General features: G+C 37.8%; 1 protein-coding gene across 1 annotated transcript; it reads right to left on the reverse strand.

The window, feature by feature from the left end:
• Window positions 1–2,193: 2,193 nt before the first annotated feature.
• On the reverse strand, window positions 2,194–12,230 carry LOC146140758 (uncharacterized). The gene is made up of 11 exons (XM_083392698.1): window positions 11,957–12,230; window positions 10,692–10,939; window positions 9,701–9,883; window positions 9,245–9,319; window positions 7,320–7,532; window positions 6,339–6,361; window positions 4,216–4,425; window positions 3,941–4,105; window positions 3,410–3,527; window positions 2,934–3,070; window positions 2,194–2,473 (listed from the first exon to the last, which is right to left on the reverse strand). Exons 1-11 carry the CDS (start codon window positions 12,228–12,230, stop codon window positions 2,194–2,196), a joined length of 1,926 nt encoding a protein of 641 aa, XP_083248824.1.
• Window positions 12,231–12,529: the final 299 nt, after the last annotated feature.

Raw genomic sequence — 12,529 nt, forward strand, 5'->3', positions numbered from 1 at the left:
GGGAATTCCCTAAGTTGGAAATTCGGCACACCCCCCTTTGAAACGGTTATGCTACGCGCCTGATTACAATACAGGTAATTTTTTCGTTAGACTGTTATGCTTGTGCTTTTATACCACTCCAGGTTATATCGACACATCATTTTTGTATACCGGTACCTAATTAACTTACCGACGATTTACCATTTTTGGCTAGTTTGTTTATTTGAATAGGATTTGCAGGCGACGTAAATTCGGGCCCTTCACATTCATCAAGGTAAATGTTGCATCTATTAAAATTTTGCACAAAATTCTAAAAAAATCTAATGGTTGCTTATTTTTAGTCACACATTTCGTTCAACTGGATTAAACCTTTCGTACCAACTTGTCGACGAGAAAGGTAGGAAAGTATGTAAATTGTCATACGTATTACACGTATTCATAAACATGCAAACAAAAGCTGCTATTTCTCGAGACGATTTTAGAATTTTTTTAATTTTTCGATATGTTCGCTTCATTGCAAAGTCAAACTTTATAAAAGTCACATTTGATTAAGTTCGTAATGCTCTTTCAAAAGTTCCATAAAATAAATAGTTAAAATGCCGCAAACTATGTGTCATCAGCTACAATTATAAACCTCTTTATTTCGCCATATAAACAGAGCTCGCTGACTTTGCCTGCTGATTTAAACAAAGTCAACAAAAGCGTATGGTCCATTGCTTAGCTGTTCAGATTGGTAAAATGTACATTTGTAACAATATTTGCCGTGCTGCGAGCAGGCCACCCCATGAAATAGAAATAATCTCCTCTCTCTTTAGCTTTAGATGAAGACTGCAAAGCTGCAACGGAAGATTGTCAGCTGGTGCCGGACATTTCCTGGTGTGAAAGCCGCAACTTTAAACCCAAGCGAAGGGCGTCACCCAAAAGTGGCGCGAGCGGACAGTCGGTCGTTTCTTCGACTGTGTCCGACCCTGCTGCAGTATCGTCGACCACCGCAGAGATTAACTTGCTCGACGAGAGCGATATCTGGGGTTAAACTCTCGAGGAAAATTTAACCGATTAGGCCGCAGTGTTTCCCAATCATTTTCAGTTTGGGACCCACTTTTAATGCAAGTTTTGTTGTGCGACCCACAATGAGATACGCCCAAACAAATAAAGTGACATAAAACCTGCATCTTACGTACGTACTGAAATAGTTAATGCGACACAACACATCTTATTGTTACGTATTTGGGATATTGTTGCATAAATGTTAGGTACAAATAACGCAATAATAGAAAACTGTAACATTTAGAAATGCTTCGCGACCCACCTGACATAGCTTCGCGACCCACTGGTTGGGAAGCAATGGATTATGGCATTTGGGGTGGCATTGGTTTTACGAACAAGACATCTGTTCACCTTGTTTAAACCGTTAAAATTCCCCACTTCTATTGAACAAGACAATCACGGTTTATTTTCGTTTGTTTAATGCGTTCTTTTCTTTCCTCACTTTCTTCTAACTGAAACTACCACGGAAGGGTATATTTTTTCATATCAAAAATAAAAACAGATTCACAACAAAACTGTTCCGATGATATATTCATATATATATATATATTTGGAGGTAGCTGATGTAATGTAATTCTATCACGGCGAAGCAATTTTTAAATAACATATCACAAAAAGGTTGCTGGTCGTACAAAAATTATTTGATGTTTGAAAAACATGTGGCAAAGACAATTGAACATGGTAAAAAGTAAAACAAAAAATACGGTTTAATGGACAAATGTTAAACGACGAGGCAATAAATAACGCGCAACACGGAATAGGGGTTTTGTGCTACAAAACTTAAAAATAAAATTTGTCAAGCACAAAACCGATAACCTAAATCAAGTTTTTTTTTAATTATTATAGCTGCCTACCCTTTCAATAAAATGTTATATGTGGCGTAAAAAGAATTGGTAAAAACTGCAACGTAAGAGTATAAACGAACTAGAAATTAAGTGTTTTAATCATTCCTTTGTTTGCGCATTTCAATAGACTTGCAAATGTTGCCTCTAAAATCGGTTTTATTGTCGAAAATCGTTAGAGTTTCATCACAATAAAATTGTTGCGCGCCTCCTCAGTTTGTCTCGCGTGCCGCGCTAAGTTGAAAACCCTTTTTTAAATACTAATTCCAATGAGGGTGCATCGAGCGCCTTTGCCGTTAAAAGTGCACGTACGACTTGTTTTTTATCACCTGGTCTTCCAAACTAGGTTTCTTGGTACTGGAAGCCCTGTGAGAATTTGCAGTTTGCCCTGGCGCAGCGATAGCAACGGCCAAACCGGGCGATTAAAGAAAGTCCTAAATGTGTAGAGGTGACGCTTTTCGGCGGCGGTGCTCGCGTTGTAAAACGAGAGAACGCCTCTCTCGTAATCGAGGAAAATACCAATCCGGATCACCTTGTTGGCGTGACTTGCCGCGTGATTCGGTACGAAGATGTACTCTTTGTGGTGCTTGTGGATAGCCGAAAATCTGTGGAAATTAAAATACCAGTATTGAATAAACATTTACGATCTAAAGGGCGTTTGAATATAAGAAAAACTCACACAACGCAAGCCGAAGTTATAGACTGACGAGATTAACTAACTTAAGCAAAAAACACTTAGGATTTATTTATTGCTTCAAAAAAAAAATTGTTAAACAATTTGCCTTCTGGAATATGTGAATTAACGATTTCGTTACCGGTATAGGAATCTTAGGCATATTAATGAAGTTGTATCAAAAATCGGTGGTGTATTCCATTATAATGGTAAAGTTATTTCAAACTTGGAAAATTAAGTTTAAGTAAACGAAACTACAACAATTCGAAGATTAAGCAATTTGCCGAAAAATCTGTGGCGGGGACCGGTATTCCACGTAAACAGTTGTTTATTAGCTTATTCTAGGGCATAAATTAGCCTGAAATGCCCGGCAGCGTATAACCTTTACAAACCTGTCTGGATAAGTGAGACTGAGCGCCCATGAATTGTGCTCGTCGGCAAGCGTTCTTGTGCCTTGCATCTGCTTGTAGGCGACTCCTAGTCGGTACTCCATACTGCGATTCACCGATACTTCCCAATACTGTTTACCCTTTTCGAGAAAAACGTTAAGGTTTAATTTTCCCCTTGGAATCAAAACGGCGAAAGAAATGAGACACAAATTAAAAGCTTAGGGATATTTGTCTAATTTGTTTTCCTGATACAGTAGAAGCCTATGTGCTAGGCTTTTATATGTCATAATATCGGCGATGGCCTATTGCAAATGTAACCTGATAACTTGTTTTAAGAGCTGATAGGTAATTAATTATTTATTTGTTGACCAATTAATAAACTTGTCCAACAATTAGAAAAAAGTAAAGTTTGTTTGCACTATCACATAGGCTTAAATACCATTGCACAACAATAAAGGATTCAAATTTCCTTTAGAAACCTGAGTTATGGAAGCGTCGCCAAGTACAGTTGCAAACTGTGCACGTTTATGTCGCCCACCCAAACCGTTGATTCCATTCAATCCACCGATACCGGGTACTTTTGACTGATACGGATTTCTGTTGACAATATATAAAACATACTGACAATTTGAAATACTGCCACACATGTTAGGACAAAACTGAGATCTTTCTAAAAGAAAGAACATTTTAGGTGAAAAAATGGAATTGGAATGTGAAAATAGTTTTAGGCCTATAATATATATTTATATGGCGTCTTTAGGATTTTCGTAAACAAACAAATAATAACAGCACTTGATAAAATGCTATATAAAGACTCTACAAACAGGCAAGCCTTAGGCTATATAACCTAATACGTGCTATATGGGCGATAGAATATTGACAAAAAAAATATTGTAACGGTAATAAAAACACGCTTGTACAAAGTACATCACTTTTAAAAAATCTCATGTCACTGTTTTTATTGGCTGTGAGACAAGGTTACGTCAAACAATATTCAAAGTTGGACCTACCCGCCAGGTAGGTTTGCCATGGATCCGGGGATGCTCTGTCTCAGCGAGATGCTGATGTTCCGTTCCGACCCGACGTACTCCACGGACGAATAGTTGGATGCCACCCGCAAAGCCTGGTGTGCCGTATTGGCGTCAAGTTTAAACAAGAATCTCTTTTTAATTTGCCTGCGAAATAAGAAAGTAATGTGACCTATTAAATCCGCAGTTTTTTCAGAAATAAATACTGGTTGGCCACCTAGGCCTAATTAGGCAACTAAAATTAAGCTATAACTTACCGGGGCGTTATACCGTTTGATATTATTGCATCGTTGCCATCAAATGTCGACTCCACCTCACAACCGTTTAAACGAATCTTCTCGATTTCGTCTTGAACAGCATTGAGATCCAGGCTCGGTTTCGGGACAGACCCATGCAAGATCAACCCGTTGTCACCCTCTCGTGGTGAAGTTTTCGTACACTCGCTAGCCATTGGATCTTTAAAATCTCTGCAAGCAATATGTAAAACTTACTGTTTTTCGTTTAGGACGCCATACAAAGAAGGAAGACTACTGATACTAATACCAGCTGCAGGTCCGAAATACAATATCAAGTTTTTATTTTCTTAGGAATGTCAAATCACAAGGCTCAGTATTACAAGTGCATGATTAGAACTTGTTCAGACTGAATAACTAAAAACGCCTCTGGACAAAGTAGCACTTTCGGTAAATATGAAAAATTAGAGCAATCCTATAGGAAAAGAAAATATATCAATATCATAATGTTTTATATTTTAAAATATTTTTCCCACTTGCAACATGCCACAAAGCACCCGTTAAGCAGCGCTGGCACACACATTTAATGACACACAAAAACATGAAACAGATACGCACAAATCCCTAAAAGAATGTGCCTTTATGTAATCTACATGAAAACGTTTTAATAGATCTACCATTCTCCCGATACCAATAACAAACCGTAAAAACGTTAGAGGGTCACATTAGGCACAAAAATGCTTTTTCGAGAAAATTGGATTGGGTCACTATGTACTACAGGATATTCACGAAGGACATTTACGATTTTTTCTAGACGAATCAGGCAAAAACGGAGTGGCATTGCGTTTTAGCTTTTATAATTGCCAATGTAAATTGGCTTTCTCCCTTAACTTGGCAATTCCCTCGTGTTAACAAACACTTTGGTCGGCTAATTGGAGGCAGAATTTACTCAGTTACGCGTTAAACTTTGTAGATTATTCAATGTATACAGACATGATAGCTTGAAGTGAGTGACTTACATTTTACGTGGCATTGTTTCAAACCCGAACTTCGCCACAAGACTACTCGTTGAGACGCTTTGCGTCATTTAAAACTTGTGATTGTGACGTCATCCGGGTGGGCACTTGACCAAACCCGACTGGCCACTTTAAATTCTCCCCTTAGTTGGTAGACAGAAAACCTATTTCTTTGTGGTGTGCTTTTCATGCAATACTTTCCATATTATCTTGAGTGCTTTTAGGGTTTTTTATTACTAACATTATGTTTTAACTCAGTCAAACGTAAATGAGTACACACTACACAGCGGCGTACTTCGATTTATCTACATGCAAGGCGTACCTCTTAAAAAAATTAATTAAAAAGACAAAACTCGTCTTTTAGGGTTAAAGACATAACTTTCGTATCTACAAGAAAAATATAAACTTAAGCCAAACTACATTTTCGCCCAATTAGCGCGTTTAGAATTTTCCTGAACCCTGGCTTATTTCATTAGCAAGCCAGTTGATCAATTTAAATATTGCCCGTTTGTTATGAAAGAAAAAATAGTGACTGCCAAGAGTCAAAAAATAGTGTCAAAACAAAACGTTGATTCCAATATACTTGGGTACACTATGCACGGATCTCTAATGTAGCTTGATAATAAATTACAAAGCCAAAAAGGTCGAGTAAATCGACAGTATCTTGATTACGACGTTTCGATACGAGCTTGTATGTACATCAACTGAAGATGATACAAGCTCGTATCGAAACGTCTTAATCAAGATGCTGTCGATCTACTCGACCTTTTTGGCTTTGCAATATATTATCAAGCTACTAAACGTTGAATAGTTTGCCACGTATAATATTATTTTAAAAACAGTGATTTGTTAATGTCTACAGTATACCACGTCATAAGCAAGCGCAGCACGTTAAATTTAGCTTAAAGGCTGCTTTTAGTAAGCTTAAAATGTTTTCTCACATAAAGGATAGCAACATTTTTTTTTACTTCAAATCATTGTTACGGAAAATCATAACAGTGCCGGTAAAATGAATTGACTCGCGTACCCCCGATATATCTTTTCTCTTGTCCCTGGGGGTACGCGTATCCCAGTTTTAACCCCGCACACAGAAGTAGAACGTGATAATAACATAAAATAAATAAAACTTACATGATAGTCAATCCAGTGTACTCCTGTAATAAACAAAACAAAAAATAACTTTGTTGTGAATATTAAATCAGTGTGGAAGACCAACTGTGTCAAGCAAAGACTTAAAAGTTCACCTTATAGATTAATTATTCATATATGAAGCTTACGTTCCGCTTGTTGTGCGTTTTCAATAGAAACTAATTTTAAATTTTGCTTAACCTAGTTAACGTTGTGTGTCAAAAGCCACCTTGTTGTTCTGTCCAAATCACGGCCTATATAACACTTTTAGGCCTATACTTCTTAAAAAAATAAAATTAAAATTCCCGATCGTTTAAAAAATAACTTTAAAAAGTCGATAAACAACCCACTCCAAATTAAGTACTTGAACTATACACGCGACGAATGTTCGATTTAATCCAATTAAGTCACGTAGGCCCATAGGCGTAGCCAGGGGGGGACCTGAGGGGACATGGCCCCCCCCCCCCAAAATTTATAAATATTTTACTCTTAATCATTTGTTTTGTAGCATTTGTAAGCAGTACCACAAAAGTCGATCACAGGCATGCCTGACCTTAAATTGTCATACATTGTTACGTCACAAACGATTTAGTTAGTATAACGTTTGCTATACAATAATGTAGTTTTACTACTTCATTCAGTTTTTGCTCTTTGAGTGGTTTTTGTGTATTACGTTAACACTCAGTCAGTTGCTGTTCGAAAAGGTTTGCTCGCATTCTTATTTGTGTTCGTTACGGCAATTAATACAATGACAAAAGCTAAACAAAAAATTCCAACTTTTTGCCCCCCCCCCCCTTCAAATTTTCGGCTGGCTACGCCACTGCGTAGGCCTAGGCCTATTTTACTTTTTTGTTAAACGTTAAGATCGACTCAACTAACCCACTTACCAATACATTGAAAAATTTAACATACAATCAAACATCGTTTCAGCAACACATTATCATGTATCTCCTAACTTAAGTCAGCAAATGTTTGTATTCATACCTGCAACATTTTGACGTCATCCTTTGTTTTAAGGACGGCATCGATCTGTCCCCAAGTGGTCTCCTGCTGGCTCTGGACGCCGTACACCAGGTTGATCCTCTTCTGTTTGAGCTTGTTTAGCTCAGAGGCGATTTCTTCTTCTTTTTTTCGGATGCGCAGGATCACCTGCTCAAACTGGGTGTGGATTCGCTGGAGAGCCTCTTCGTTGCTCGTCTGTCAATATTATAAGGTTTCCAAGTACGGCAAAGTTAAATAGATTGGGAGTTTGTCGACCTTCTAATTTAGAGGTCACATACTCAGATAAAGTTGCAAAGAGCTTTTCAATATTTTAGTTTATATTTGCATATTATGTTTCGGCAAGTGCTTATGCCATCTTTAGTGCGGTAAAAATTTACTTTTTTACCAAATAAACTGAAGATTTTTAGCTTATATTGCTCTAGGAAATTGAGAGTTATCTGGCAGTTAATGTACCCCTATACCAACGGTGCACTATCAACCCATCTGCGCATTATAATTTGCCTGTCGCGTATTTGCTACTGATTAGCCGTCTTTCAAAATTTGGCAATAAAGCAAGACAAAACGTTAGACGTTGCAAAACAAGAAAACAAAAAGAACGTTATGTGAATTCATTCTTCCTTTCGTATTTTGGTTAAATTTATCAGATGTTTACTAATTTACAAAGATAGTAATTTACCTCATTCTTAAAATAATCATGTTAACTAAAAACTAGTTCGACAAGTTTGACTGCCCCATCTAAAATCACTTGCAATAGGGATACCCTATATTGTTTTTTTCAATCAAAGCCGATACCCAAAACCAAGTGGTAGGATCGGTACTCGAACCTATAACAAATTGATGTAAGTATTTTAGAAGTGGTTAGAGATCTAGCTGAGCATTTTGAACTCCCAAAGTTGTTTTAAGCAAAAACATATTTTTTGCTTATTCAGGGATAATTATTGCTTATTTGAATATAGAAATGAAATCTTTCCAAATGGATCTGGCGGTACTCCTAAAAATATTGGGTTTGCTTTCGGAATAAAATACGAAATAGAAAATATCCCTAAGTTACACTAAACTCAAACACCTTATTAAAAATAACTTAGAATGGACACCAATTGTAGGACATATTAGTAAAGGTCATGTACATAACTTAAATTCATATGGTCACTGTTATCTCGCATTCCTACTACAAATCTTCAGGGCATTTTTATACGGACCTGACATCTAAAAATAACAACTAGAAGACAAAACGAAACTGCACCAAGGGGCTCTTGGCACGGATAATAACTTGAGTCGGACTTTCAAGTGCGTAGTCCCAATACTTGAAAACCCTTTTCGAATCGAAAGCTTTCAAGCTATACGCTTTTATGCTGGTCTTCGACAAGACAAACACATAGGTATCAATATAGTTTCCTTCTGTCTTGGCAAAAAATGCACTTCGAAAGTGTGGACATTATTTATTAACTTGGTACAGCAGGCTTTTTTTTTTTTAATTTTAGTACACCGAAACAATAAGGGGCACATTGAAATATTGCCCACCAATAGGGCTAAGTCTTGAGGCTTAACGATATACTATTGTGTTGTAGCCAGAATATAGCTATGTAGGCAGAGGCATTGGAGGTATTTCTACGCTTTATCCTAAAAAGCGGGAGAAAATAAAACATGACAAATGAGATTTACTGAATAAAACGAGTGTACTTTCTGTGACAGGAGACCTTGGCAACAATTCAGCTCAGCTGACAAGTGGCTGGTACTTCAGAGTTCCAGTGACCCAATGGACACGCGAGTGATGCTTGTCTTAGCACTTGTAAAAAACCCTATCGAAGCCTTTTCGAGTATCATCCTTTTACGATTAACATATATTGCTTAAGAATTATTGGTGGCTTTTGTTTATGATAACAAAAACAAACTTTTCTTTGTTATACCTCAACCGATTTTCGTTTGGCCCTCATCTGTGATATTGTGTTCTCAATCTTGCGCTTTCTTTCTGCCAGGTTAAGCTGCAAAACAACGAAAAGCTCAAAGTTTCAATTTTACATTAAAATTACGTTCAAGCAAAACCAATAAGCCAATGTGGGTGTAGGGAATAATTTGCGGCAAAATATTATACAAAAGTAATAAATTTTGCAAAATTTAAATTACATTATTTGCAAAAGCACATTGAACTAAAAATATAACCATATATATTACATAAAGTTTTGCTTCACAAGGGTCGTCGCTTTGTCATGTGTCTTAATTTAATGAAAGAATATACGACAATAAAGCCATTGCTAAATTGTTTAGTCAATTTAAATTTTGTGTGTAACAGCCTGTGAACATTTAACGGTAACATGACGATATCCAGATGATTAAACTTACTTTTTTTAGATGATTAAACTTACCCTAATCGATTCGGCGGCAACGGGAATTGGCGACACCTGGTGGTCCTTGTGCTTCTCAAATGCGCATTTGTAGCAAACCGACTGGACACAAGCGGCGCAGTAGAGCACGGCTTCCAGTGTTTCGCCCCCAGAACGCCCATCGTGATTGGGACAAACCGCCATAAGATACCGCGGACTTGACTTCTATAAATTCGTAAATGTTCAACAGGACTCCAGTCAGTATATCGAAGTAAGAACAACATCAACGTCGGAATAAAAGACAGTTTGGAATGAGATCAAAATAGGACTATAGTATCTAAGAGTCATACAGTACCGTCTAAATTGGAATACGACCTAAACCCGTCGGAATAAGACCTAAATGGTCAGAATCAGGCCTAAACAACACTTTACCCAACTTCAAACCCCATCCCTATGTACATCACTAACTCCCCTAATAATTTCCACCCATTACCCACCAATAACCCCAAACACGATCTAAAATCAGGTGCCTAAAAAGCGGTGTCCTAAAGGCGCCATTTAAACTCGTCGACCCCAAGACGGTTACTGCCAGACCCATGTCCCTCGATTGTCCCCCACCCTTTACCTACAGTTTCAGGCATTATTCTGTACTGGATATTTATAGATTTTTCTGCTTGAGGTATTGTTGCTTTTCAGGTCTAATTTTGTGTTACCCGAACAATCATTACAAATAAGTTGCCCAATAAATCTTAATAGTCTTTCTCAATTGGCGCCTGCTAGCATTCTAAACATACCAGTTGTGGTTAGTGTTTTAAAAAGTAGTATTTTTTGTGTAATAAAACAGATCGGATTCTGTTAGAATAACGTCATAGCTATCATAATGAAGGTACAGTTCGTTTTCTCAAATGCGATTACTCAACGAAAACATATTAAACTAATTAAATTAATCATACACAAATCTTTCAACTAAAAGCGCTTCAAAAGAACTACAACCATAAATCAAAAACAACTATAACCTAAAATCCAAACAAACCTGTGCAATATGCGGTAATTTTGTCTCGCTCTTATCAGTCGAGAGTTTTTTCTTTCTTACGTTGCCCGGGCATTTTACTTCGCAAGGGTTTTCCCCAAGTACGTCCAAAGGCTTGTCGTTTTCATCAAGCACTTCCATCTTTCCGCTGAAAAGGTGTCTTTGGTTTCGTTTGAGCCCGTTAAGTTTGGTCGGAAGGGTATAACTTTTTTCCAGAAGCCTGTTGTGGTGTTTCGTCAATTTTCCCAGTTCTAAATAGAATTGTAAATAAATGCTAAATGTTAGAACTTACTATAGTATAAATCTTATGAATATAAACGTAGAAGCATGAACATTGTACATACACTTTACATCAACGGAAAACGAGTATGAAAGCTCGTGACCACGAAAAACTTGTTAACAGCATTTTTTTAAGATGAGCTGTTTTATGGCGGCGGCCAACTCAACATATTGGATTAAAACATTTTTTCACCTAATATTTCGATTTTGCGTAAATATTCGTTAGCAACGCATTTTATTACAACTGGTCATTGTGACAACAAACAGCTTTATTGTGCTACAGTTACAGATTTACGTTAAATTGCTAAATTATTGTTTTGCTAAATAAGAGCACAGATAAAAAATATTATTCCACAGTTTAACATTTCAAGCGCCCTTGTGTACTAAGCGTTGTCTTTATTGACATGAAAACACTGCCTGCACGATTTAGGCTAAAAGCAATAGGCTTTGTGGCTATGAAACACATTGGAGAGGGGGCGAGAGTTTCGTTCAACTGTGTAAAGGGGCCGCGGCCCAAAAAGTTTAAGGGCCCTGTCCTGGACAAAATAACGCCTAAAACTGTAGGGCGAGAGATTTTTTTCACTAAACACCTGATCTCGATTTACAAAATCTACGCCATTATCCCCTTTCTATCTGTTTCAGTAGAGCTGCCTGAACACCCAAAAAGCGGTAGATATTTTATCTGCCGGACAGAGAAAGAAAAACAATTAATGTAAACGATGCAGTTTAACGCTGACATGATCATTAGTGTTGAGAGCACCATTGACCGATTTTAAAGCTTCCTGAACAAGATCAGAACAAAAGCGCAAAGCTTCAAATTTAACCACTTATAACTGTAGAACAAATCATTTTAAAAGCTCTTGAACGAAGTTATTTAGACTTTTTGTTTTAGTGTAAACTTGTTTTTGTATTTGATTGAACAACCTAGGAATTCCTGTGTCAGCTGTCTCGAATGATGGAAATATAACAGCCTAGTCCTGGTTACTAACCTTGGTTTTGTGCTTCTTTCACATTCACAATAATATTTCCATTCCTGTCAGGTTTGTCCCCGCTTTCAGCTGATACGTTGGTCGCGACTTGGCTTTTCCGTTTGCCGTTCTTGCAGCTGCACAGGCAGTTCAGTTCTTCTGTCCACTTCTTTGTCTTTTCAGGAGACTTGTTAACTCCTTCGTTAGGCTTTATAGTGCCATTTTCCGTGGCGGCGTGGCCATTTGGAAGGCTGGCGTTGCAGTTTGGACAGGCCGTGTTATGCTTTTCCGTCATGGGCACGCTTCAGCGTTCAGACACGCGCCATGGTAATGTATGTAACTAATACTCGTACGCACATGCACACACGCGCGCGATAACGCTCCCTGTTGTTGCGTATAGCTTTCTCGGGTTGAAACAGCAAGCAGTTGCTATCAAGAGGTTGGCCACTCGGAGCAGAATAGCGCCACTTGGTTTCGCTCTTCAAACAATCGGACTGAAAGGTTTTGACTCGTCCAGGCGATTATCCTCGCGAGCGCTTTGTTTTGAAACTAGTTTCTTGGTGCTACTCCTGCAGCACTTCTGAGACGGCTGCA

Source organism: Ascidiella aspersa, chromosome 6 (assembly GCF_963924565.1).
Source record: "Ascidiella aspersa chromosome 6, kaAscAspe10.2, whole genome shotgun sequence".
NCBI lineage: Eukaryota > Metazoa > Chordata > Ascidiacea > Phlebobranchia > Ascidiidae > Ascidiella > Ascidiella aspersa.